At 45.8% G+C, this 27,780-nt stretch overlaps 2 protein-coding genes across 11 annotated transcripts in view; one reads left to right on the top strand and one right to left on the bottom strand.

Moving 5' to 3' along the window:
• Window positions 1-111: 111 nt before the first annotated feature.
• On the top strand, window positions 112-18,992 carry ppp6r2a (protein phosphatase 6, regulatory subunit 2a). 5 transcript variants are annotated; one of them, XM_035626543.2, is made up of 25 exons: window positions 114-627; window positions 2,543-2,616; window positions 3,251-3,420; window positions 5,215-5,469; window positions 5,615-5,801; window positions 5,910-6,047; window positions 6,130-6,195; window positions 6,292-6,404; window positions 6,982-7,095; window positions 7,335-7,461; window positions 7,740-7,892; window positions 8,355-8,579; window positions 8,854-8,918; window positions 9,157-9,272; window positions 9,350-9,435; window positions 12,467-12,595; window positions 12,685-12,782; window positions 12,982-13,039; window positions 14,587-14,714; window positions 14,822-14,946; window positions 15,035-15,179; window positions 16,052-16,131; window positions 16,268-16,457; window positions 16,741-16,845; window positions 17,614-18,992. In XM_035626543.2, the coding sequence occupies exons 4-25, from the start codon at window positions 5,243-5,245 to the stop codon at window positions 17,660-17,662; spliced, it is 2,724 nt and encodes a 907-aa protein (XP_035482436.1). In that variant the 5' UTR covers window positions 114-627; window positions 2,543-2,616; window positions 3,251-3,420; window positions 5,215-5,242; the 3' UTR covers window positions 17,663-18,992. The 5 variants fall into 5 exon arrangements, with proteins under 5 accessions (XP_035482438.1, XP_035482436.1, XP_035482434.1 ...); XM_035626545.2 differs by lacking the exon at window positions 2,543-2,616 and having other exon boundaries at window positions 112-627; window positions 9,359-9,435; XM_035626541.2 differs by lacking the exon at window positions 2,543-2,616.
• A 3,707-nt stretch (window positions 18,993-22,699) lies between these two features.
• The window catches only part of sbf1 (SET binding factor 1), a 52,293-nt gene continuing 47,212 nt past the window's right edge, over window positions 22,700-27,780 (bottom strand). For all 6 annotated transcript variants that reach the window (XM_035626536.2, XM_035626538.2, XM_035626539.2 and 3 more), the window contains 8 exons: window positions 27,546-27,731; window positions 26,597-26,723; window positions 26,368-26,498; window positions 25,948-26,292; window positions 25,078-25,277; window positions 23,741-23,828; window positions 23,532-23,663; window positions 22,700-23,339 (listed from right to left, as the gene is read on the bottom strand). In XM_035626536.2, coding sequence (XP_035482429.1) covers window positions 23,241-23,339; window positions 23,532-23,663; window positions 23,741-23,828; window positions 25,078-25,277; window positions 25,948-26,292; window positions 26,368-26,498; window positions 26,597-26,723; window positions 27,546-27,731 — 1,308 coding nt within the window. In that variant the 3' untranslated portion in view covers window positions 22,700-23,240. The remainder of the gene's footprint in view (window positions 23,340-23,531; window positions 23,664-23,740; window positions 23,829-25,077; window positions 25,278-25,947; window positions 26,293-26,367; window positions 26,499-26,596; window positions 26,724-27,545; window positions 27,732-27,780) is intronic.

The following is a 27,780-nucleotide window of genomic DNA, read 5'->3' as shown; positions in this document are numbered from 1 at the left end:
GTAACTGTTTTCATAAACATACACGTGTTTTAATGCCAACATAGCAAACTTTAGAAAAATAACCCTCTTGCTGTGCATTAATATAAACCATGTGTGTGTCACGTGAAGGCCTTCAGATCGACTGTTAGTCGAGACAAGTCAACAGAGTCGCCACACCGTATGAAGTCGGTGCGCGTGCTCGTGCTCGTGCCCCGTAGCTCTGCTGCGCGCTCTCGACACCATGTCGCCATTTTGATTCGAAAAATATGACAGAGTTTTTCCTGCCTTGCATGCTAAAGTTAGCCTCGCGTCCGAAGTACTTCGTGCGAGAGTTCGAATCCCACTCTCCCTCTCTGGAGTAGCAGCTTTTGCTTCTAGTGTCAAGCAGCCGGTGACGTCGGGGAACTCTTTTATTCGGTCGACTTCAAAGCAACATCTGGCTGACGTTAGCTAAGTTGAGCTAGCTACAGTAGCAGCGCTGTCGCAGGCTGACCCCTTCTTCAAAACAAATCACTATTCGCTCAGGCTAATGCGCGTTAGCTAGCGCGGGTAGCTCACAGTTAGCCGCAGAGCTAGCGACTCGACAGTCCACCGACAGTCCACCGACAGTCCGCCACAGACGGCAGCAGCAGCGGGTTCCGACCACAGGTAAGTTCTGGACAGAAACCAGCGTCATGAGTTCGGGCGAGCAGCTGAACGTCACCGCGCTGCTGCTTCGTCGACAAAGTTGAGCCGAAGTTGTGGAGCTAGTGAAGTTGGCGATGTCGGGTCTGTACACGTTAACTGTTAGTAGCTAATTAGCTTCCGTGCTAATCAAGGAGGAACTAACGCGGACGTAGTTGAAACGGAGTGCTCGCTGTAGGTGGGTCAGAAGAGCCCGGGGGAGCGGGCTGGTACAGTGGTCAACCACAGTCCAAGACACATAGTCGCCGGACCACGTTGACCAGTCGAGTCCAGGTGAGCGTCGGGCTCGGTAACAAGTGTGTCCAGTGCAGCCGGTCCACCTGGTCGACTGAAGTCAGGGACACGAGGTCCCCGTGTTGACACCACGACGGTGGGCTCGTGGTCCCCGCCACGTTAATCCACGTCGTGTCTGGATCTCTGGTCTGTGACCGCGGCGTCGCTGGAGTCGAAGTCAACAGTAATGCGAGCTCCTGCCGCAGGTCAGTTGATGTGCACTCGGTGCCAGGACTCGGTCCACAGTCTCCCTCATGTCTGTTAGTCATCCCCAGGTACGTCTGGGGTTGATCTGTCATCTTGAAATACATTCCATCACTAGATAAGATTTGTAAGGAAATCGTGGTCTCTCAAGTTATCAGAGCTTTCTTTGTTTGATGGAACAAAACCCAAAGATTATTAGTAATGTGATTTGATGAAACACAGACTAGAAGGAATATTTTCAATATTGGTTAATCTGTCGAGTATTTTCCTGGATTTATGGATGAGTCGTTTGTCGATCGTGTTTCTCAAACCACCAAGATGATGTTTTGTTTTGTCCACACCAAAGATATTCAGTTCCCTGTCGCAGAGGAGCAAAGAAACCAGAAACTATTAAGAAGCTTCTTCATAAAAACTACTTGAACCGATTAATCCATTATCAAAATAGTTGCCGATTACTTTAGTAATCCATTACTAATCCATCAATCCATTAACTGCTGCAGCTCTAGAATATTTCAAGGCACTAGTTAAGTCACAGGCCTTTCAATAGCTGTCAGTATTTTGATCCTCGTCTGTGTATGGAGCTTTAGATGCAGGTCTCTTCATCTAATTTTACAACTTCAGTGGACCTAAGTGCAAGTGAGCAGCAACAGGCCGACTGGAACTGTAGCTTATGTTTGTCCTCTGAAGTGCACTGCTGCAGATTGGTTGATCATTTGCTAGTACATGCCACTAAGTATCTAGAAGAACATGAAAAACATTCAGTGGCCACCAGCTGCATCTTTATTTGCGTTCTGTATGTAAAGCAGAGTTCATGTGAAATCTAGATAGACATTCCTTTGACTGCATTTTAATTTGCCAAATTACAGACGGCTGTTGACTCACAACATCTATGCGTTTGCCCTTTCATGTGTGCTATTGTTGCTCTTTTCATTGTCTGTTATATGTGCCAGTAGACTGTTGTTGTTGCGATTGCCTCTGGCGGGTTCTATTTTGGATGCAAAGTCAAGCATTTGCTTCCCTGCTCAGTGTCCACAGGGAGCATTCAACGGGTTATTACTGCTCTTGTGTACTCTGTAAATGTATGCCAGATGGACGCTGCTGCTGCATGTGCAAGGAATGGTCGTCCTCGGGGGGCGGGGAGGAAAAGAAAAAGGAGGAAGCCCTTTTAATTTCCTCCCTGAGCTTTACTTCCACGATCAACAGTTGGTAGCATGTTGCTCAGAGAAACTGGTTAGGTTTGACAAAGCCAGCAGATGTAATGTTTTTCCTTTGTTGCTGCTGTTGTGTTCAGGTTGTCTAGATCAGCTGCCACGGTAACCATGAGAGGAAAAACAAACTAAAAACTACTAAACTGTTCTCCATCATTAAGATGCATCTTCCATTTACCTTTATCTGTCGGTAGGTATTTAAAAACCTTTGTGGTTGCAGAGCTGATGAGACATGAGAAGGAAATGAAATCAAATGTTAGGCGCAGGGGTAGGTCCACTTTATTTATTTATTTATTTATTTATTTTCGCTTGCTTAATTATTTTGCGTGTCAGCCTGTAGAGTGGAACTAATCTTTCATGGTTGTTTCATTAACTAGTTTTGACTAACCCTTTTTCAATAGTGATTTCACAAATCATTTTATTTATCTGTTCACTTCCTGCAAAGTGCAGTCAAAAATAGCTAAATCCTTTTCTTTTTTTTAAATTAAAAATTAAAATCAAATATTGGGGTGATTTCTGTTTAACTTGAATACAGAACTGAGATACACTTGTTCATATATATATATATATATATATATTATATGTAATTGGCAGATAGGTTGTTCCAAGCATCCCAGAGAACTTGCCACAGTTCTGTCTCATGATTTATCTTCATGTGACTCTGACTCTATGTTTGGGGTCTTTGCATTGCTGCAGAATGGATTTGGGGGCGATCAGATGCCTCCCTGGTGGTATTGCATGATCAATAAAAATCATAAAAGCTAAAGTGCCTATATTTTAGAGTGGACACGCAATGAAGACAACCCAAGTTCATATTTGGTGGAGAACAGACATCACAACTCTGATGTAAAATCATGTCTAAGTGCTCTGATGACACACTGTCCTTTCTCTTTGTTTTGCAGGTTATGGTGAGCCTCTCGGTGTCTCATCTCCTAAAGAGGCCTGCATTTTAAGAGGAGACCCATGCTGATAAATGCCAGGCCTCGCCACACTCTTTGTCGTCTGCACAAATACAAATGCCTGCCTGCCCGAGCGGGAGGTCTGATTAAAGATATCCACATTTCATCCACTGGTATGTGTGAGCATTTTCGTCCTTTTGTAATGGGCGGTATGACCAAAAACATATATCCCGATATTTTTGAAAATGATATCGGTTTCATGGTATATAACGGTATTTTAAATTTTTTCCATGACGGCATAGAGATGGCCGTTTTACCTCTTTCTTTTTTTCTTCTTTTTTTTATGGATTGAGTGATGAATTACTCGGAGATTGGTTTATTATGGCTTATTCTACTGTTGTAGAATGATCTAACAGTTGTGGGTCCAGTCCGGATAGGACAGCGTCTGGGTCCAGCCCGAAATGGGTCCCCCCTGAAATGGCGTTAGAGCGCTCTTCGCCCCGTTCCAACCATTAGCACCAGTGTTACAGTATATGAAAAATACGTTATCTTCATACGGAAAATAAACACCACAACATATTCGGTATGAACCAGTTTATCCCTCAGCCCTGAGTAATAATATAGACTATGACAACATTTATGTGGATAGCCATAATCCATCAACTGGTGGTTGTGGTAAATAACATAACATTTTGATCAAGCTAGGTATTGAATTGTTTGTAGATATGTTCAATTCTAGATCAGATCTGTTTACATTTGGTAGAGCAGAGCTTTATTAGTGACTGCCTCCATCTGCATGAATCCCAGTGTAGATCTGATCCACCGGTTTATGACACAAGTGTGTTTGGATCTCGTCTGTGACATTGAGCAAAGAGCGAAAGAACCTAGAGCAATTGAAGCTTGGGGGAGTTGACAGGGAGTGGTGGATCAATCTCTTGCACACAGGCACCGCGGGCGAGATTTAGAGTTAATCCCAGTATTTCACTAATTTCTACAAGGACATCTGACCAATACAAAGACATAGAGAAATTTACTATGTATAAAATGTATGTCCCTTCTTTGAACTTTAAAGCAGGTCTTTGACAATTAAGGTTTCATTCACTGCCCTACGATATGTATCTTGACTATACTATGCAAATTGGGTAGAGCTCTCACAGATATAAATGGGCAATACTGTAACTGCACCAGTGGGAGGCAGTAATGCACTGAGCTGTGCCCACTCTGCACAAAAGAATAAGAAGATTTGCCTTTTCACGCAGACTGATTTGGCTCTGCGACTACCTCCACTGACGGCTTAAAGGCTGAGACAACAATGCCTTTACACACAACGGCAGTAGTGCAGCAGTGCAGCAACCTGCCTTGGACGGGCTGTGTCGTAGGGGCTGAAGACATGGCCGAGAGCTCTATACACAATAAAGAGACAGTCAAATCTAGTGCCATTTCTATTATTTGGATTTGGTTCAGGTTTAAAAAGTCACACAATGAGCCGAAAACAAAAATCCGCAATGTAGTGGTCTGTTGAAATCCAGGAGCATCTACTCTGTTTCCATGCTCTGACTTCACTATCCAATCTTTCCTTCACGTGTCTTTAACCTTTGTGGTCATACACATGCAATTAACCAAAGTCCCGGCTTGTTTTTTAATTGACTTTACATTAAAGAACAGTTTGAAGTGAAAGAACAGTAGATTTAATTGTTTCTGAATCATATAGAATCTAGTTCAGACCAGAGTGTGACCCTTTCCACAGCTTAATTTGATCAAACTGAATCAGAATATTAAGCACAAGTTTACACAAAAGAATATTATACTTCATGTAAACATCTGATGTAAAAAATAAATTAAAAGTTGAATCATCAAGTCTCTCTCCCTACTATTCCCCTTTTTTAAAACTCTCTTTTGGCCACTTCTGGTTCTTCCTGTGTCATCTTACTCTTCACCATCTCTCACTCTGCTGTCGTATGACCCAGGGCTGTGTCCCCCGTCCCAGCGGCAACCATGTTTTGGAAGTTTGACTTGCACACCACCTCCCATATCGACCAGCTGCTGGACAGGGAGGACGTGACGCTGAGAGAACTGATGGAGGAGGACGACGTCCTGCAGGAGTGCAAAGCCCAAAATCGTAGATTGCTCCTCTTCCTCTCCCAGGAACACTGCATGCAGGAGCTGGTCAGCCTCATCACCACAGAGCCGCCTGCTGACCTGGAGGAGAGGAGCCGATTCAAGTGAGTGAAAATGTCCACATTTCATATAGTTTCAAATTATTTAATTGTTTTGTCAGGGCTCAAATTATTGGAATTTACTTTACAAAAAGTCCTACTTATCAATTGCACCAATACTCCTCATTGTCATTTTGTGTTTTATTTTTAGATTTCCCAACATTGCTTGTGAGCTCCTGACATCAGATGTGTCCATTATAAATGATAAGCTGGGCGGGGAGGAGTCCCTCCTCGAGATGCTCTACCACTTCTTGGAGCAGGACCCGCCCCTCAACCCGTTACTCGCCAGCTTTTTCAGCAAAACTATCGGCAATCTCATTGCCAGGAAAACCGAACAGGTAGAATCGAAAAAAGATGGTGGCTCACACGGTTAACGCACTGCACCGATACAAAACTTGACACAGTGTACCGCGAACGAAACAAAAGCACATTTTCATTTTTCTCAGGTGATTACCTTTCTGAAGAAAAAGGAAGGCTTCATTGGTCTGGTGCTGAAACATATTGATGCCTCCGCCATGATGGACCTTCTGCTTCGCCTCATCAGCTGTGTAGAGCCTGCCCCCTTGAGGCAGGAGGTCCTCCATGTACGTGATCTAACTATGTTTGTGTGCCAGTGCTGAGTAAGAGTAAGTAACTGTCTCATGCAGTGTGTTGTTTCCATCCCAGTGGCTGAACGAGGAGAATTTGGTACAGAGACTCACAGAGCTCATCCATACTGGCAAAGATGAGGAGGTGAGTGTGAAGCCTGTCACTATGCTGTTGTGATGAACTTCACCTGACGGAGCATAGTTTGATGTAGATTCAATAACTCAACAATTTAACTTTCAGAGACAATCAAATGCGTCCCAAACGCTTTGTGACATCATCCGCCTTAGTCGAGACCAGGCCAATCAGATGCAGGAGAACATGGAGGCTGACCCACTATTGGCCGTACTAGAGTCGTAAGTTTACGATGCCCTTTAGTGTCAGTTTTTAGAGTGTCCAGTTTCTTAACCCTGAAGTTATCTTGCTAACCACAAATCCTGTTTTGTAGCACAGGCCTAACCTTTATTTCCCAAAGCGGAGTGAAGAGAAGAAAAATAAAGAAACCTCACATTGTAGTGTTTGTGTAAACGTTTGCTAGCAGAGCCAGTTACGACTCTGCAAGGGCTTTTATTTTGACATGACATGACATGACACTAGTAAGGGCAGAGTGGTGTTACCGGGTACCTGTGAGAAAAAGTTAAATATCGCTTCTGCTTATCGGTTCCTTATATATATATATATATATATATATATATATATATATATATATATATATATATAGAGAGAGAGAGAGAAAAAAAAGAAATACAAATATAAGAGCCCCTGCTGCTGGAAAAAATCCTGGATGAATCACCCGTGAGATTCCATCAATGTAATTTAACAGTAAATTGCAGACTGTTGGGACCTTTCAGCACCTCATGAGCATGTCGTCGTCGTCATCATCATCATCATCATCATCATATTGGTTACAGCACAGACCTGTGTACCTTTCAGGCAGGAGAGTGTGGCGGGGCTCCTCAAGAACTTATTTGAGGGGGAGAGGAGCGAGGCCTCCATCGTTAACGGAACTCAAGTGCTACTTACCTTACTGGAGACCAGGAGGTCTGGGTGAGTCAAAGTGTTTCCATGTCTAGTTCTTCATTTTAAATGTTGGGGGCTTGGGTGATTTTTTAAATTTTCTTCTGTAATGTATCCGGAACACAGAGGAAAAGCCTGTACCTCTGCTTATATAGGTATTCTGTATATATGAATAGGGAAAAAGGCACTTACTACTGTTACTGCCGCTTAATACTGTTATCAGTATGATTTTCATAGTTATCTAATGTTTTGTTCTGTTTGTGTCCCAGGTTGGAAGGGCTGATGGATCTGTATTCTCAGGGTTATGAAAGGTCTTACACTGTCAACAGCAGTATTTTAAATGCCATTGAGCCCCATTTAAAGGACTTCCAGCAGCTTCTTCTGGATCCCCCCAAGGTGAAACCGCACTGCAGTGATGAAGCAAATTTCATTCTAAACATGAGCTCATGGAAATTATGATTTACCTTTTATTAGATTCATTCTGAATAGTAGTTTTTGTGATGTGCAGCACAGTTGAACACTTTAAATACAGTGCAGAGGCTGATGGTGAATTGACAAAAGTACACTTTTTAGCTGTTACACCACCTCCTGTTTCGCTCTGTGATCCAGTTGTAGGATTGAAAATCAGGCTTCAAGTGTAAGGGTGACAAAACACTTTTTTGTTCCACCTACAGAAAAGTGCAATATTGACAACCGTTGGCGTTCTAGAGCAGCCACTGGGGAACGCCCGCCTTCACGTGGCCCGGCTGGTGGCCGCCCTACTGCAGACCAATGCCCCCAGTATGTGCCAGGAGCTCTGCAATCTTGGCACCATGGACCTACTACTGGTAGGCTGAGCCCGACTTGACTGTGTGGAACTCTGACTCCTTCTACTAGTCACTGGTGTTTGAGCCCTCATGGCTACCACTGGTTTAGAAGACGTTTTTAGACATTTTTGTCAGATTCCGTTTGTACATCTGAGAAAGTTGCATCAGATTTGCCCAAGGTTAGTCATGAGGGAGGGAACCACTGATTACATTATCACATTCCCTCATGAAAAGGCTGTGGGCGCGGCCTCTTTACAGCAGGTTCATTAAAGACCATAGAGCTTTGTGTGCCAGAATTCAGAAGCTCTGCTGTTGCCTCAGTTGAGCAACACGAGGGCAGTGCAGAGTTTCATATTCCTATCATATCATATGAATTTAGTACATAAGCATTTATTAAACAACCAAAACTGCTTTGAGTGCTCTGTTTTAGTTCTTCTGCAGCATGTCAGTGACTTTGCCATCCATCTATCTTTTTCTGAATAGGATCTGTTCTTCAAATACTCCTGGAATAATTTTTTGCACTTCCAAGTGGAGCTGAGTGTGGCGGCCATCCTGAACCACCCTTCGTCAGAGGAGCGGCCCTGTCCAGGCCTTCAGAACCACGATGGCACCGCTGCAGCTTCTAACCCTGAGGCCCAGGGGGAGGCCTTGGAGACAGGCAGGACCGTTGACCCACAGGCCTCCTTCCACAACGCCCTTGTGGCTCATGTAGGTGGCTGCATCAGCACATTACAGCCTCAAACTCAGTCCATCGCTGCATCAATCGAGAAGACCCATTAGATTTTCACTTTTTTAAAATTTCTGCCTAGTTGTGCCCAGCAGTGCAGGAGTAGCAGTTGTGGCAGGCTGTAAGGCCAAGCTCACTGATGAAGTAGAGACAGGCAGCGCAGCATGGCTCCTGTGTCTTTGCTACCGCCTGAGTGTTTTCTTTCTCAATTATTCCCTGACTCCTATTCATTCTGTGTTTCTCCTGAACCCTCAGCTCTTCCAGAAGTGTCGACTGGTACAGAGGATCCTTGACGCCTGGGAGGAGAATGATAGAATACAGTAAGTGGCCGGCAAAATGCTCGGACACATTCACATTAAATTAGCTCATGTCCTACCAGTACGTTTTTCTCTGCAGTTGCAATTTGTTATTTGTCTTATGCTGAGTATGTACATGAAAACTACAAATCTTAACTTACTGTCATTAGTGCAGTGCGGATATGTGATGACAAAAGTGAAAGTGTTGTTGCAGTAGAGTAACTGTGTTGAAGTTGATCATACATGTACCTGTGAATCTCAGGGCTGAGGGAGGCACCAGGAGAGGCAACATGGGTCATCTGACCAGAATTGCCAACATGGTGGTCCAGAACCTAGAGAAAGGACCAGTACAGGCCCAGATCACTGACCTCATCAAAGGTAATCATATATTGCAGCAGACCTGATGTCAGATGACAAGCAAGGGGAAAATTCAGTAACTTGGTTTACTCACACAGAGCTTCCAGAGGACTGCAGAGGTCGCTGGGAGAGCTTTGTGGACGAGACCCTGAGAGAGACTAACAGGAGGAACACAGTCGAGCTGGTGAGATCATTCAGCAACGCGGTTTGGGTTTGTTCTGCTGAAGAATTCTTTCTTTTTAACCTCCTCTCATCTCTTCTCTCCCAGCTTAAGCCCTGTGTTCAGAGTAGCAGTTACTCAGAACAGGACCGAGCAGCCCAGCACACTGACAGAGCAGCCGTTACTCAATAAATTACATTTGTTGTTTAATAAACCTGAAAACATATGCCAGGGCTCCAGACTAACTTTTTACATTGGTTGCACTGGTGCGCCTACATTTTTCATTTCAGCCCATAGTTTAGGTGCACCCAAAAAATGTCATTGCACCTTTTGGCACCTCAATAATACGCCTATTGGTAATTTCTTAACACATTATGGAAATGACTGTGAACAGAAAAGGTGCTTTTTACATTTTGTAAATGGTAGCTCCTCTTAAATTGTATTATCATTTCTGACTCCTCATTGCTTTGGTTTGCCGCTGCTTGGCGCAGAGGGGAGGGGGCTACTCTGCCCACCACGCACCTGTCACAGCAGGTTGCACTCTTTGCAATAAATGCGATGCATAGTTGGTTGTTTGTCTGAGGCACAAATTGGACAAGGCTTTCCTTCAGAATAGAGATGGGTATTGTTTAGATTTCAAGGGTACTACTGCTCATATTGATCCAGTACATTAATGGTACTCTTATCGGGTCTTGTTTTCTTTTTAGTAGTAAACAAAATGAGAATAGAATGGAATGGACAAATGGTTTATTTCTTGTACTATTCTTGGTACATTGTTGAACAAATAACTGTTGTGTGTTGTGTGACGGGACTAACACGCAGCAGTTCCCACGTGTCCTGGAAAACCTGGAAAAACGTGACCAATTTTCCAGTCATGGAAAACACATGGAAAACGAGAGAAAAAGTCAAATGTCCTGAAAAATATTATGTTGTCTAGGGAAATAGTTTAACATTTTGCTATTTTGCTTGGCTGAGAATGAACTATCAGGCAGCTGCATGGACGAAGGTCACTTGAATCGACTGAACGTTGTGAACGTACCCCGCCACATGGTTTCACAATTGTCCGTTATTATCTTACAAAGGTGAATATTAGTCACTGCTGGCTTGTAACGGGTAGTGTTCATTAGGTTTATAGACTAACCAGGTTTTCTTCCCAACTGGTTTTAAAAGCTTGAATGTTAAACTGGTTAGCAGGTTGTTGAAGTTGACAAGCTTGTTCGCTTGTTTTGCCCGATTTTGTCTGCAAAGGTTCAGGGTTTGTGCCTCAAATCTGGCTAGGAGCAATGTTTCAAATGTGTTGGTTGTTACTGTTGAGAGATGGATAATGACTCTTAACCCTTTTCTACTTTGCAAGCATTATCTCTTCAAACGCAATGCTACGTTGTAATGACACATATGGACCCGGACATGATTAGTAGCAAAGGGGTGAACGTGGTGTGAGACTCATTTATAGACTGCAGCTCAGGTCACTGCCCTGTGACAAGTTCTTTTGAAGGCCAATTAACTTCTTTTTACACCTATAATCTAGTCCCCGTTTTGCCACCGTATTCCACTTGCATATCGATTTGCCAAGTTTGTTGTGAAGTTTAAAGCGACATGTTACATCTGAAAAAGCTTTTTGTACCGTTACACTGGAATTGGGCTGAAGACCGCAGTGGTTTTACAAAGCTTAGGCTCAACAGAATGCAGGGATTTGTCGGTAGGCAGGTTGTAGGCTAGTCTATGTTTGTGTTAACCTTTTGGTGTTCAGGCAGCAGTGGTTAAAATATAATAAGGGATTCAGGTAAAAGATTAGGGCCCCAGCACACGCTGGTGTCCTGGTAGCCTCAGACAAAAGAAAGTTGAGGTGATAGTTGCCCCAACCATCATTGTACCTTAGTTATACTAATAAAGTGAAGTGCTGACTGCACTTTCTCTTTCAACCAAAGAGGAACGTGTAAGTATGTGGTGTGATCCCTGTCTGTCATACCAGCTCGATCATCACTGAAAAAGTCCTGAATAACACAAACTCAATATGTACAGACTGTTGTAAAGGGTTGTGGGTCTTTCACTCATTCACCCTCTCCCCCGTCTCCTCCCACCAGCTGCAGCAGTGAAGGGGCTTTGGGCTCAGATGTATTTTAACTTTCACTAAATGTTTCCACAGATCGCTCATGTAACCTCCTTTACTTGCAAAACATTTGTTGCACTTGTGACAACGAGCGTTGTCTCCATTGATTTTGGTCAAGTACAACCAGACTTTCGACCCGTTCACTCTGCCATCGCCACACGGAGCAGGTCTGCGTGTGTGACGGGCGGTGAGAGCTGGCCCCGCCCCGTGCACAGGACAGGCTCCGACACTGATCTCTCCTCATTAATGGGGATATTGAAAATTCATTATAGGCAAAAGCACGATAAAAGTGTTTCATATCGGTCAATATCGATAATTATTGATAATTGTTATGACCTATTTAAAGAAACACAAACACGAGCCAACGAGATGGCGCAACCAAACGTGATACTGTTACATGATTGGCTATTAGGCTTGTCACTCCATACGTTGCTAGGTACCAGAGGACGAGTGCCGGCGTAGCTAGACTCTAAAAAAAAAATGATCGAAACGTTCTATCGAACGCATTTTCTATTGATATTGATTACGTGTCTATCGCGATACATAACGTTATCGGTTTATCGCCCAGCCCTAGTTACATCCATGTTTACCTGCTAACAGTCTACTTCTGTCCTTACCCGTGATGCTGCAGCGTTTCTTACCGTGTTGTCACACCTTCGTATGTCCGTGCTCTTATGTCTCCTGTGTACTTGTGTGCATGAAACGTCACACTGGTAGAAAAAGTGCCACAGGGTTCACAGGGAACCTTTAAAGCATTGACGGCATCAAGAGATTACAACTTTTTTATTGCCATTGTCATACAGTATGAATTTCTATCATACCGGAACAATGACTAATATTTGACTATTTTCTGTAGAAAATATTTCCGTGATGTCAGGCCACTGGACACTGTATTCTGTTGAACACTGAAAACCTTTCACCAAACCTCTGTACTGTGTCCTGTAGGTGAGCACCCACAACATGCACTCATCCAGTGAGGACGATGACATGGAGAGCCCCTTCCCCAATGACCTGTCCCTCCAGCAGGTAGGAAGGACTCGTCGCCATGGAAACAGAATGACCCTTCACACATCTGTAAAACTCGTCCCTCGTCCATCTCTAGTTAGTAAGTTCCTCTGTGCATAGTGACATCACCCTGATAAGTGCCACTTTAACCTTCGCAGGCCTTCTCCGACTATCAGATCCAACAGATGACTGCCAACTTTGTGGATCAGTTTGGGTTCAATGATGAGGAGTTCAGCGAGCACGATGAAAATATTAAGTGAGTCTTACAAGACACCAAATGTCTCTGCTGAGCAGTCGACAGAGCAAAAGACAATCCTTGTTTGTATTCTTTCTCAGTAAACATTACTTGATTTATGTCTCTTGTATCATTGTAATACTCGACTGAATGTGTTTTATTCCATTCTTACATTTCCCTCTGCAGTCATCTTAACATTCCGCTTGTTCTCTTTCCTCAGTGCCACGTTTGACAGAATTGCCGAAATAAACTTCAATATAGATGCTGATGATAACAGTGTAAGTGTCTTACTGTTACTGAAGAATTGTGCTTATTACTAATATCATGAATAATACTGCAAATGATGCTACTACAGCTGTGGCTGCTGCTTTTCAGGGTAACACGGGTAAATACGTTTGAATGTTGTAGTTTTTAAAAATTCTGCACAGAAGAAACTCAGCCCAGACTAACAGTGTGATGCCATAATTTGTCTTGAAATAACATATTACTTTTTTGTTTTACTTTGGAGAATGAGAATATTCTCATAATATTGCACTGCAACTTATTAAAGTAGCCGTAGACAAATGGTTTTGCTTTAACTTATCATTATCAAGTGAATGTTAATTTCACAGTGTAATGGTTACATAATGATTATTTCTCATAATTAATCTAAACCATGGGTTCATTTCCCATAAGTCACTAAGCAGTTTTATCTGCCACGTGGTACGAGATCTCCAGGGTTTATGAAGGTTGGCTAAAGGAAGTTCTAATACCATTGTTCAACCAAAACAGAGGGTAGAGCTCTAGTTTCCCTGTGGTCTGGACTACGAAGCAGGATTTGTGGTTAACCAGGTTTAACTTCAGGTTTAATTCAGGTTTAACTTCAGGTTTAACTCAGATTATCTGTCCTACGAAGCTGCTTCTCTTCTTAACCGAGTAAATCACCATGGTAACTTATGCTGAACGTCTAACCTGCTCCGGAGCAGTTGGGATAAAAGAACAAAGCCCGTCAACAGCCCCACTACTGACCAATCAGATCACTGGAAACCAGCGTAATTATTCAACAGGAACCTGTCAGGGACAAAAGAGTTTAGAGTAACTTGACAAATAATAAAGCGCAGCAGATATTTATAGATGAGTGGAATGTTGCATGTCCACACTGGTTTTAAAACAGTTAATATTTAAACAGAGGGAGAGTTTATCAAATGAAATAAATACATGGACGCATTCATATTAGAGTTTCATTTGAATTCAATAAAGATGATTTGATACCAGACAGATTAATTTTTGTTTATGATTCTATCACTGCTGCTCGGAACTACACGAGGACACTGTGACGATAAATAGAAACAAAAACTAAACATCTCTTATCAGAACAATGATCCACACACTGATCAATATTCCTAATGATCAATGATAAACTGTCTGATGTCACTTCAGCTTCTTTTCATCATAGTTTGGTCATCGTCAGACAAACGGGCAAAAATATTCTCTCGATAGTGAGCTTGGTAAATTCCTGTGATTATTTAGATGATATTTTCAGGCTGACTTTAAATTTTGAAAAATGTGTCAAGTGGTTCATCTCTCTTTTAGTTGTTTGATCATATCATTATTTTAATTTATTTAGAGAAAGTCACTTTTACATGTCACTTGAACGAAATCGACCTGCATGTGTCAGCGTTTCTTTTCATATCATATTAAAACTTTATTTGTGGTTCTGACGATGTCGTTTGTAATTACCGCCTCTTCCACATGAACGCATGGTTGACTGAGACAGTTGATATCCAGGGAAGCACCACATGATTTCTCAAACATCTAAACGTTCAAATGTCTTGTGTGTTCACAGGCCAACGCGGCTGCTTTCGAAGCCTGCTGTAAAGAGAGGATACGCCAGTTTGATGATGCTGAAGAGGAAGAGGACATTTGGGAGGAGAACGAGATCAACTATGCAACGCAAGCTAAATCCAGAACAAGGTAAACCTGTGAATGTTACTGGAGCTTCTAGCTCCCCCAGTGCACCTCTCCACATGTTCACCTCCTCATCATGCCCTGGTTGTTCCTCATATGTCCCTCTCGCCCAGGTTTGGTGTCTCCCAGACCTCAGAGGGAAGCTCCAGGAGCAGCATGGAGAACGGAGGCAGGGAGCAGGACCGCGGGTCTGAATCTGATGAGGACGAGGACACGGAGCAAAACACGTCAGAAACAGGTAGATGAGAGCACGGAGCAAAGTCCAGGGTCATGTTGGCCTGGAGGCTGTGGTCTTGTTTTGTGCCCATTGTTTGACTTGTGTCCAGGTCCAGGCTGGACAGCGAATTTCAGGGACTCCGGGGGCAATGCAGCCTCCCAGACCCCAACATCTTGGGACAGCTCAGCTGGGAGGGGAGCACAGACACAGGACACCAACTGGGCCCACTTCACAGAGTTCCAGCCCTTCTCCAGGTGAGACGCAAAGCTGCTGACAGCCATCTTCATCTTCTGGGATGTTCGATAGGAGGACGTCCAATTCCTCAAATAGGTGGCCTGGTCGGCAGTAGAGTTCAACAAATATTGAAGTTCCCTGGGTAGGTTACAGACGCAGCGTGAAGTTCGAGGGATCAAGGAGTAAAGTGGGGAAGGGGGTGGAGAGAAAATTTCCACTTTCAGGAGAAAGTAGCAAACCAGTGCCTCCCCCTTCTGCCTGCATGTCGAGGTGTGTGGGTGAAGGAGTAGGCTGAGGAGAGGGCAGCGGGGGTGGAGGTGTTCTTCAGGGGTGGATTGGGATTGTCCTTCCTATCGTCTTTTCCTATCTCCTATTCCTTGAGGTCAAGGAAGATTCATAGGACTTAGGAAAAGCTGACAGCGCTGCTCAGAGAATTCGACTCCACTTTCACTAAACTACGTCATCATGCGACGGTGGATGTTGTTGATGCGTCTGTCGTGGTGAAACTACAAATTTCCGAAGATGAACAACAAAAACCTCAGCGGCTCCATCAGCATGTTTCAGTGTTTTACCACCGTGTGACATCCGATGTTATGATTCATATGTAACAGTAACTTACATGATGACGTCTCTTCTGGGTCATATTCATACTCTTCTTCTTCTTCAACTTCTATTTCAAATTGAATCGTTTACGGTTGTGCACGGCACGTCACATTAACACTTTCACGAATATTATAATAATCAATTCTGAGCGACTCCTTGTCTTCATATGAGGAGGCTGGAGCTGTCAATCAACAGCACAACACAGTTTGTAAAGTGCAGGGGTGTTTGTGACGCTGCTGTCCATTTCTCTTGGTGACACGTTTCTCTCCTGCCTCCTGGTTCCTCACAGGACGGAGACTAATCCCCGGTGCAGCTCTCCTGTGGACGCACACGCAGATAAACAAGCCAAACAAAACCACGACAAGGGCGGTGAGTGTGTGTCTGCATTGTCACAGCTCAGCCCAGCCACTGAAGCCGACCTCGGACCTCTGTTAGAGAGTTGGTTAAAGGTTGAAAGAATGAGAACAAAACCAACTGACAGTAACGCGTCTGTTGCTCAACACAGATGTTGGAGTCGGTCCTGGTGCTGGGACAGCAGGAGAAGGGAGGAAGGCTCCGATCGTGGCCTCAGACAGCAGCTCCTCCGGGGGATCTGACAGCGAGGAGGACGACAAAAACGCTGGTCCTCGTCCCACCGCAACCGTCGCCCCGGAAACAGCTGGCACCCCTGGCAACCAGGGAACTGACCTCAAAAGGTTTGTATCTTAAAGCTGTCAGGTGCTGAGTAGTAATATTGTGCGCCACTGAGGTCATTGTAGACTGGACCGAGTTGAATGACTGGATTGAGTCAGTTTTGAGTACTTCTTAACCTGTGTGTGTGTGTGTGTGTGTGTGTGTGTGTGTGTGTGTGTGTGTGTGTGTGTGTGTGTGTGTGTGTGTGTGTGTGTGTGTGTGTGTGTGTGTGTGTGTGTGTGTGTGTGTGTGTGTGTGTGTGTGTGTGTGTGTGTGTGTGTGTGTGTGTGTGTGTGTGTGTTGCAGTGAGGAGAGTCCGGTGTCTCTAGAGAAACTCTCTCTTGCAGATCCTAAAACCTCGGAGCAGCCGCCTGCTGGCGACTCTCCTGTAAACACACAGACTGACAGGAAGTAAGTGTCCGCCCGTCCAGTCACTCACTCTGAAAGAATGACATCACTCACTCTGAAATATAGAAATGTCAGTATTGTGCATGAAGGAAAAAAGAAGTGAACACCAACCTGTAATTAGTTACATAAATCTAAACTTAGCATTAGTTTTATTTTATTGTTATTATTGCTGCTTGTCAGAAATGACACCAGAGCAGACCAAATAGAATTTAGTATCTGTTCTGCATATGCTCAAAACACAAATGTAGACAGTGGACGAACATATGTATTTGTGTTTTATATTTGACGTCTGTATACATGGACGAGAACACACCGATACACACTCACTCTGCGTTTCTCATAACCTGTTTATTTTCATACGTTCTCTTGTTAATGTGCAGCTGAAATAATAAGTGAGAGTATTTGCTCCTGCTCTTTGAAACTAAACTTCATAATTCCAGGTTTTTTGTTTTTGGTCACGTTGAGTGTTAGGAAGTAGTGATGTGTATGTTTTACTATTTTCTAATAGTTTATACACCAAACAGTTCATCAATTTATCAATAAAAAAAAGAAAACAGTCGTCGGTTGTTCCCTCACGAGAAACTCAAAGTGAAAATGATCTTTGCATCTTGTCTGAACACACAATCATCATGTGTTTATTCTGCAATAAACCTCTGTGTAATTATCAAGATGAAGACGTTTAAACATTGTCTGACTGAGACGTGTCATACGCTCCATCATCAGAGTGAATACAGATGAAATCTGAACTGACAGTTTCCCCTGTCCTAACAGAGAGGAGACGCCTCTGCCCCAGGAAGTGTCGGTGAACGGGCCGGTGTGAGCAGAACCACCAGCGGACCGTCAGCCTCCTCCAGAGTGACTCCCCCAAATAACCTCACTGCAACTACGGTGTTTTACTGAATCACTCTGCCATCTTATTGGACCTGGACACTGCCAATCAACACCAGTACCGAGGCGGCCGAACATGTAAAAATAAATATATATATGTATGAAAAATAAGAAGAAAAAAAAAACAACCAACAGAGGGAACGGGAGTGTAGAGGAGTCATCGTCAAAGCCTTTTATCCAATGTTGCACATAATGACGTGCAGTTTTAATGTAGCAGCGACCTTTGACACGACAGAATCCGAAGGGGGTAACATCATCACGTCATTATTTTTTTATGTCCTGAAAGATTTTCTCCCGCTCCGCTTGGAGCTGTTGGAGGCGTTAGGGATTTTACACGGTCGCCCCGAGCGGAGAGCACAGGCTCACTTTTAACGACGCCTCAACAATAAATACCTGTTTTTGAAAAGTTTTTTTTTCTTCTTCAAGCTTAAGAAAAAGCACTTATGCAGCCATTTTACTGTACATGATAGCACAATGTAAGTGTTCGACCCTCATCTCCGCTGGCTGTCTCGTCTGTCCTCTTCCCCAAATCAAATAGTCTTCATTCCGTTGTTTTTCTCTCCGGTTGCGGTCGATGACACGTCTCCTCGTGCTTCAGGAGGAGGGGGGCCGACGATGAGCAGAGTTCATATAGTATTACTGTCTGTTGCTCATGTGCAATAATGTCAATTAGCCATTTTATTTAATAATGAAATTCAACATGTTTTCCCCCCCAAAAAATCAATCTAGCATTCAGACGCATTTGGTGTCGGTTTGATGGAACATTTAGATTTGATCTGGATTTTATGTCTTTAAATTCTTTTCTCTGGTGCATGTGTAACTGGTTCTGTCGACCTAGCTCGTGAGCTACGACCTTCTGATTGTATTGACCTTTAAGTTCCTGTTACGATCGCCCTTCAATCAACCAAACATTATCTACCTATATACAAATATTATCTACATTTAACAGTAATTTTACAAGCAATCTTGAGATTACTTTTGTCTGTTCCTCTTTTCCTTTCTCTCCACCGAGCACTTACTCACTGGGCGAGACTGATGCTGTACCTTGTTGTTTTTCTTTTTTTAAAAAACCTTTTAATTTTATTTGTGAGCAGCAGGGTTGGAAAGAGGGTGGGTCTGCTGGGTTCTGTCGAGCTCCAGGCCTCTTCTGATGTACTTACTACAAATCATTTGACAGCGATCAGGTTCTACGATCTTTGTTAAGAAAAAAAAAAAATTGAATTGAAATTAAAAAGTGTCTGGTTGACCACATTAATACCAAAGGTTCTGGCTTGTAGCCGTCTGGTTGTCGTCTTTCTATCTCCTCATCTCTGTGACGAGGAGTTTGAAAACACTTTCTTCTGTTCTGGCTGAAAAGACGTCTGCCCAGGTCATAGAGGCCGGAGTCATTTGTTCCTCCACCAACAGGTGCAACAAAGCTGTCAGGGTCAGAAGGTGGTGGGCGGAAACTTACAGTAGCGACATACAGAATATTCTGAATATACAAGTCATTTACATTACTGATCATTTTCCAAAACTTCTCAATGGTTTATATTGATCCCAGGAAACAAAGTTCCCCTCCAGTCACGTTTGAAAGTATATGAAAATAATCTGCTATGCCTAATATTGTTTAACATTGTTTACCTCTAAAATGTGTCTGGAACCATCCACTCTCTCTCCCTCACTGAGGAATTCTGAGACTGAATGTTCATGATATGCAAAACATTGACATATTCGACAGCGATTGGTTTTCTGTATTTCTGACAAACTTAATCTAGTTTGCCAGGATTCGTTTGAATTTCAAATTGCAGAGAAGTGATAGAAATCTCCCCCAGGAGAGGAATGTGAAAACACCAGATACAAGTCGACTATAGTCAATGTCAGACGTGAATGGACAGGAATAGAAAACCCCCCCACACACACACTTGTTGAGTGGAGGGACTCTTCAAAGGTTCTGTGGATTTCAGTACAGTATGAAAATCAAGCCAAAAATAAAAAATCAATATAATCAATTCGAGTTGCTGAATCTGTCAAAGAATACACACCATCAGTTATGAAGCATCAACAGTGGAACGGTGTGAATTTCTGTTTTTTTTATTTTTTCAGAGGGAACATCAGCACGTAGAAAAATAAAATGGTCTACTTTGCCGTGTTGTTGAGACGAATCAACATGAGCAGACGACAACAGACGGACATTTAAACCCACGTTTTTATTTGGATCCTAAAAACTAGATGGACATGATTGACAACATAACCCGGCTCAGAATGTCATTTCTACTTAAAAAAACAAAACAAAAATAAATAAAAAGGATTATGTCATATTGCTGTGGTTAATTTAGCCGTTGTAGAGCGTTACCATGGAGATGAGTAAACGAGAGTGAACAGATGAGCTGGTGACTGGATGTAGACGAGTCAGAACCACAACACGTCTGACTACGTCTCTGCTCCGCAGGGGAACTGTGTGTGTGTGTGTGTGTGTGTGTGTGTCCACAGATACGTCTTTAAACTTCTAGAACAGGTCCGGGTGATACAATTAGGAAATGGTGAAAACTGTAACATTAAATATTCACTCAGAGGATCGACTGACGCTCTTCTTGCATCAGAACAAACCAATGCATATTTGACCAATCCATTAAAAATGACCAAACAATTGTCAGTTCCAGTTTGTTAAACTTGAATATTTACTGCTTTTCTGTCTCACGTGACAGTGAATTAAAAAAACCTGTTGGATTATTTCCTGACATTTTACAGAACAGATGAATGAAGGCAGCGCTCGTTGGTTGCAGCTCTACGTGTCACATTTCTACAGTGATGTAGACGTGTCAGGACCCTGTGACATCACAGGTGGGCGGGGTTAGAGCTGCAACAGATTGAACCCATGATCATCATCATCATCAGTAGCCGTGAGACTTGTGTGTGTTCAGATTTATTCGACTGCGTCTACATCCAGAGACCAACACAGTAAAACCAGCCGTTAAAAACCTCTTCCTCTCCCACTCACACACCAGCTTCACGCCTGCTGTTGGTCAGAAGGACAACCGTTTAAAAAAACTGAAGGGAATACAGAATACACTGAGGATTTACTTGTACGTTATCTCAAAAAAAAAGAAGAAAAAAAAAAACATTAGTCACATTAATACAGAAATAAACAAATGGCACATTGAATTCCTAATTAAAAAATAAAGTGGTGCTCGAGGAACTTTCTGACTGAGGAGACACGTTAAATAAATTACTACCATAAACGTTACATACAAATCTGGAGTAGTATATACAAAGGGGTTATTAGACACGGAGAAAAAAAAATCTACATTTTCAAATTTTATGTTCAACAAGACAGCAGTAGAGCCATTTACAGAGCAGGTGTTAATGTGGGAGGGTAGGAGTGGTGTGTGTGTGTGTGTGTGTGTGCGCGTGCGTGTGTGGCGGGGGACTGACGAGATAAAAAAGACAACACACTAGGTGACTTGATGTTTGATGTCTCTACCATCTAACCGATGTAAACTCCTCTATGTACAAGTTCCAGCAGGGAAGTGAAGATTGATGATGCATCTGACAGATTCATGTTCCACACGCTGAGGACAAGTCACTCTCCCCGTCCCGTTACCTCCTCGTCCCGCCACATCTGTCAGCTCAGCTCTTCTTCTCAGGACAGTGATAATGACTCCAGGACGCTCAGACTAGTGACATTAGCCTGCTGGATTAGCCGTGGGAGCTAACTGCACAGTTAGTTATCATGTGAGGGGCTGACTGAGCTAACCAGCTACTTGTTGTTGAGGCAGCTGGAGCCTTTTGACTCGGGGCCAAAGCGTTTGAAATGAAAATGTCTCTGTTCTCATTCTATATCACGTCGTTGTTTGCCATCTGCGGTGCTGAGCGCAAAGTTGTCATTCATCATTTTTCCGACAGTCCAATGGAAACTGTCGTGAGAGTAAGAAAATAAAAAATACTGCAACTTTCCTTTAGCGACCGTCCTGTCAGAGAGCGACACTGAGCGGCGTGGCGGTGGTCTCTGTGGAGCATCCCATAATACCCATAGACAAAACACTGTTTTCCTTCTGCGTCACGAGAACAATGTGAATGTTAGTGGTTGATTCAACAGACGACGGCTCGCGGCTGAAGAGTTGAGCGATGGGAAGTTTTGTTTTCTTTGTAAACACTCGCAGTGAAAAGTTCACCGACACTCAATACCTGACTGACTCTAATCTCCAGCTGGCTCCGCTGGGGTTGATCGGATTCATGGCTTTCACAGTATATCATCATCACTGTCATTATCATCATCATCATCATCATCATCATCGTCATCTGCTGCTGCAGCTGACGAGCATCCATGTCCCTCTGGTACAAATTGGGGATTTTAGAAAAGAAAGAACAGAAAAGAAGAGAGGACGTCCTTCATGATCCGTGGAGGAGTCTGTCCCCCTCCTCCTCATCCTCTCCCTCTGGAGGGGGGTGAGCAGCAGAGAGCAGAGACCTCTGACCTCTGGAGGCCAGGAGCGTTTGGTCAGTCAACCCATCAGTCAACTTTCAGACGCTTCTCCAGAACAGTCTCACCGTGTGTGTGTGTGTGTGTCTATGCTTGTGTGCGTGTGTGTGTGTGGGTGTGTATGCGTGTGTGTGGGTGTGTATACGTGTGTGTGCGTGTGTGTGTGTGTGTGTGTATGCGTGTGTGTGTATGCGTGTGTATGCGTGTGTGTGTGTGTGTGCGTGTGTGTGTGTGTGTGTTTGTGTATGCGTGTGTGTGTGTGTGCGTGTGTGTGTGTTTGTGTATGCGTGTGTGTGTGTGTGTGCGTGTGTGTGTGTGCGTGTGTGTGTATGCGTGTGTGTGTGTGTGTGCGTGTGCGCGTGTGCGTGTTTGTGTATGCGTGTGTGTGTGTGTGTGCGTGTGTGTGTGTGTGTGTGTGTGTATGCGTGTGTATGCGTGCGTGTGTGTGTGTGTGTGTGTGTGTGTGTGTATGCGTGTGTATGCGTGCGTGTGTGTGTGTGTGTGCGTGTGTGTGTGTGTGTGCGTGTGGGTGTGTATGCGTGCGTGTGTGTGTATGCGTGCGTGTGTGTGTATGCGTGTGTGTGTGTGTGCGTGTGTGTATGCGTGTGCGTGTGTGTGTGTGCGTGTGCGTGTGTGGGGCTGGGGTGACCGCTGCTGCTCTTCCCTCATCCCCCCGCAGTGTTTTAAAGGGCGAGCAGGTTAGTAGGAGAAAGGTGGGATGGTGGAGGCTGTGGAAACCTCCTGGTACTGGTCCAAGCTGCAGCCTCACAAGAAGCATCAACATGCTTGAATTTGCCTCGTTTGTTTGTGTGCATCAGACATCCAGCGCACATAGTGGTCAGACGGTCGAGGGGGAGTGGTTCTTCAAGGTCCTTTTTCTTTTCCTTTTTCTAATTTTTTTATTTTTTATAACAAAAACACTGAAACGTTGTGACGCGAGGTTATTAGTCCAACACTATCGAACAGAGCAGAGTGCAAGTGGTGAAAGGCCCCTCCCCGTGTCCGGCAGCACATTGCTCACTGGCTCCGTTACAGAGTCCCGCCTCCTCTAGGCGTCCGACAAGCAGCTCTGAACACTGTCCATCCACAGCTGAGCGTTCAGGCTGTCCTGGGCACAGAAGTTATACACTCGCTTGGTCGTCTTGAGCTGCGAAATCAGAAGAAGAGGGAGGATTAGTTACAGTGCACCCAACCGCCTGCACACATTTGGACACATTCTTAGAATCTTTTCCATCTCTGACAGGAATTCCGTCACTCAAACTCGACTGAGACGGTGCAGAGTCTGAAGAGATTCAAGTGTGTGAGACGCAGGACCAGACCCCGGCTGAGGGGCACTCACATCAAAGAAGGCCTTCTCCTCGATGTTCTTGGGCGCCCCCATGGTGGGAGTTCCCGGAGTGACCGACTCCACGTCGGCCAGCTCGATCACGCCTTTACACTCCTTGTCCTGCCGGCTCTCGTAGTATCTCAGCTGGGGACAAGGACACGTTGTTCAGACACGGTGGAGACAGACGTCCATGAACGTGGTCATTCTGAAGGGGTCTTTACCTGATGTTTGGTCTTGTCCAGGACGAACCACCGCGGTTTCCATGGTTTCAACAACGCCCCTTTCTTGAACAGGATGCCTTCAAAGCTCCTGATGGGAGAAGGGTGAAAGAAGACATGGGACATTTTAACACCTCTACAAATCTCTCCTCTCCTCTCCTCCCAGTGGTGGTGAGGGTGGAGGTGGTGGGGGTGGGGATGGAGGTGGAGGTGGGGGTGGTGGAGGTGGGGGTGGTGGTGGGGGTGGTGGAGGTGGTGTTGGTGGGGGTGGTGGAGGCGGGGGTGGAGGAGGTGGGGTTGGGGATGGAGGTGGAGGTGGGGGTGGTGGAGGTGGGGGTGGTGTTGGTGGGGCTGGTGGAGGCGGGGGTGGTGGTGGGGGTGGAGGTGGTGTTGGTGGGGTGGGGATGGAGGTGGAGGTGGGGGTGGAGGTGGTGTTGGTGGGGGTGGTGGAGGCGGGGGTGGTGGTGGTTGGGGTGGTGGTGGGGGTGGTGGTGGAGGCGGGGGTGGAGGAGGTGGGGTTGGGGATGGAGGTGGAGGTGGGGGTGGTGGTGGGGGTGGTGGAGGCGGGGGTGGTGGCTGGGGTGGAGGTGGTGTTGGTGGGGGTGGTGGAGGCGGGGGTGGTGGTGGTTGGGGTGGTGGTGGGGGTGGTGGTGGAGGCGGGGGTGGAGGAGGTGGGGTTGGGGATGGAGGTGGAGGTGGGGGTGGTGGTGGGGGTGGTGGAGGCGGGGGTGGTGGTGGGGGTGGAGGTGGTGTTGGTGGGGGTGGTGGAGGCGGGGGTGGTGGTGGGGGTGGAGGTGGTGGTGGTGGGGGTGGTGGAGGCGGGGGTGGTGGTGTTGGTGGGGGTGGTGGAGGCGGGGGTGGTGGTGGTGGGGGTGGAGGTGGTGGGGGTGGGGATGGAGGTGGAGGTGGAGGCGGGGGTGGTGGTGTTGGTGGGGGTGGTGGAGGCGGGGGTGGTGGTGGGGGTGGCGGTGGTGTTGGTGGGGGTGGTGGAGGCGGGGGTGGTGGTGGTGGGGGTGGGGATGGAGGTGGAGGTGGGGGTGGTGGAGGCGGGGGTGGTGGTGTTGGTGGAGGCGGGGGTGGTGGAGGCGGGGGTGGTGGTGTTGGTGGGGGTGGTGGAGGCGGGGGTGGTGGTGGGGGTGGCGGTGGTGTTGGTGGGGGTGGTGGAGGCGGGGGTGGTGGTGGTGGGGGTGGGGATGGAGGTGGGGGTGGTGGAGGCGGGGGTGGTGGTGTTGGTGGAGGCGGGGGTGGTGGTGTTGGTGGGGGTGGTGGAGGCGGGGGTGGTGGTGGTGGTGGGGCTGGCGGTGGCAGAGGTGGAGGTGGAGGCGGAGGCGGCCACAGACCTGTTCTCGCTCTCCGTGCTCTGGAACTGGCTGTACAGGGTGCTGGTGCTCGGCCGCCCGGCCACCGGCGTGGAGGTGGCGCTGGCCTCGCAGGCCAGGTTGATGGAGGAGCCCACTCCGCTCTCCTGCAGGTAGACGCCCTGGGAGCGCCGCTGGTGGCTCAGGTTGGACGACATCAGCAGGGAGCTGGAGAACGACGGCTGAGGAGGAAGATCACAGACGATCAATTTGAACCTTTCTGTGAGAGTTTTACTTTAGTTACTACGTGAAGAGAACGAGCACAAACAGTCTTAACTGCACTGAACCACACGTCAGGAAAAAAACTGTTCATTCTCCTTGACAACTTGGCTATAACAATAACAATAATAATAATAATAATAATTTATCTGGTTTGGTCCCTGTTTCATGGGTTGATATTTTACATAATCTTTATTATAAATAACTATAAATAAATAAAAAACACAAACACAGACCAATAACTGAGTCCCACCTCACAAGACTCAATATTTCTCATTAAAGGCGCAGTACGTGATTCTGGAGAAACCTTGTTTCTGTCTATGTTGTTGTTGTTGTTGTGATGTCACCGCTCTGACCGTGAACCCTCGACCTCCGGTGTGAGAGTCCAACGCACTGACCACGAGTTGCAGCGTCACCCGCCAGCACGTCTCTTAACGTGTCGACGAGTGATGGTAACAAACTGACTCGAGTTAAGGAGCTGAGCTGAAAACCTGATTTTTTCGACGCACACAGAACCGACATCTAACAGATTTTTACAAAAACGTGTTTGTCTGTGGTGGTCAGAGACATGTTCACCATCAAGCTTCTGATCAGCAGGTAGCACATGAATGCATCACGAGACCCCCGTGTCACCTTGCTCTCCAGTTTGCTCTCCGTCCTCTGCGTGGTCTTCATTTTGTCCCACGTGTCCTTCCACTTGTCCGACGTCTGGCCGAGCTCCGCCTCCAGACTCTGCAGGTCCTGCAGCAGCTTGGTGATGGCGTCGGGCACCGCCTTGCTCAGGCTGTCGTAACACGGCCACACCACGCGCCGCTGCGACTTGGGCCCACCGCTGTCGGGCTTCTCCGCCGTCTCCTCTGCCACGCGCTCCTGCCGGACCCCGGCCTCCCAGTCGTAGGACGGCCCCTCGGACAGGGTCTCCTCCATGTAGAAGTCCCACACCTTCAGGTTGGAGATGAAGGTGTACGGCCGCAACACCTACAACACGCGGTCATTGTGAGTCTGCGTTGGTTCAGACAGTCGGTCGTTTCAGACTAGACGTATTTCACTCACCTCGTCGTCTTCAGGCGAGAACATGTAGTTGTAGAAGACGGGCGTCTTCTTGTTGAGTCTGTCGATGTAGTCCCACACAGATTTACATACCTGAGGGCTTTTCCTCTCCCCTTTCTCCTCATAGAGGACTCCTGCACGCCCACACACACACACAAGCGCACAGGGCTCGTCACAAAGACACTCACTGTGCTCCTAAGAACGAAGGCCCCAAACTCAGAGATGTTCTCACCCAGCTCGATGCGTTCGTAGTCGGAGTCGAGCAGGAAGGTGCGGAAGCGGTTGGACACGTAGTGGTAGGCCAAGAACTTTAGGTAGTACTGACTGAACTCAAACTCCATGGGGAACTGGAGGTGGATCTGAGGACGGGGTTACAGAGGGAGGGAGGGGTCAACTGGGTCTTTTATTAAAGACATCTAGATGCGACTTCACTTGTATCCTTAGATCTGTGACGCCTTCTCATTCTGTTCATCGACTGCACATTCACATACTTTTCATCAACAACATGTCAACTTGAGAAATACTTCCATCGTTTTTGTTAAAGTATCATCAGACTTTGGGCTAGTTCTGGTACCGGAAAAATGCAGTTTCCTGTAACATGACTGTCTTGTATTAGAGTTACTACAATATCTGTTCTCCAGAGCATTGCAGAACTTCCCCCGCGATCTGATCAATTCCTATGAAAAACTGATCATATGCCAAATTAAGATAGATTCTGATATAAGATCGTCAGATCTCCCAGCCCTATGCTGATGTACAAATGTCAACTTTTCATTTGTATGTTTTCTGCTAAGAAAGGTGCTGGAGGAGAAGGCAGCAGCACTGTGGAGTGTCAGACAGAGGAGTAACACACCACATCCTGTCTGCGAAATGGCGGCAGAATCTACGTCAGCAGACCAGGAAACAAAGTTTCCCCACACTGCATTAGAAATGATTATATCGTACTCTATATATATCTATAGACACATGAGGATGAAGAAGCGTTTTCCTTTCACATTTTGTTCTGGAGTGACACTCGCCATCTTGTCAAGCACAGATTTCTTGCCAATCAAAGCACTTCTGAAAATCTAGAAATTCCAGCATCTCAATAAACATACTGTCTGATCTGTATTCTGAAACGTATGATTTACATTATGGTGCTGGGAGCAGTACATGTATTTGAGGTCACAACGCTGTCCCACCTGGTGCACGCAATCGAGGAACTGCAGGAAGACCGGGGTGAAGCCGCTGCTCTGGCTGCCCAGCGTCTGAGCTCCGCGGTGGCTGAACCTGTGGCCGAACGACAGCCACTCCTTCTCCACCAGCAGCCGGAAGCCGTCAAAGGTTCTGTAGTAGGGGTCGGACAGCAGCTGCACCAGGGACACCACCTGCACACACACACACCACGTCACACCAGGCCTCGCTCAGAGGACACGT

Source organism: Scophthalmus maximus, chromosome 2 (assembly GCF_022379125.1).
Source record: "Scophthalmus maximus strain ysfricsl-2021 chromosome 2, ASM2237912v1, whole genome shotgun sequence".
NCBI lineage: Eukaryota > Metazoa > Chordata > Actinopteri > Pleuronectiformes > Scophthalmidae > Scophthalmus > Scophthalmus maximus.
Note: the sequence above shows the minus strand (reverse complement) of the source record. Positions and strands in the feature narration are given on the sequence as shown.

Coding starts and splice junctions, on each gene's coding strand:
- ppp6r2a (XM_035626541.2), top strand. CDS start 5,243: ATGTTTTGGAAGTTTGACTTGCACACCACCTCCCATATCGACCAGCTG. Junction 6,405..6,981: donor CTATTGGCCGTACTAGAGTC/GTAAGTTTACGA, acceptor TGTACCTTTCAG/GCAGGAGAGTGTGGCGGGGC. Junction 14,715..14,821: donor CAAGCTAAATCCAGAACAAG/GTAAACCTGTGA, acceptor CCTCTCGCCCAG/GTTTGGTGTCTCCCAGACCT.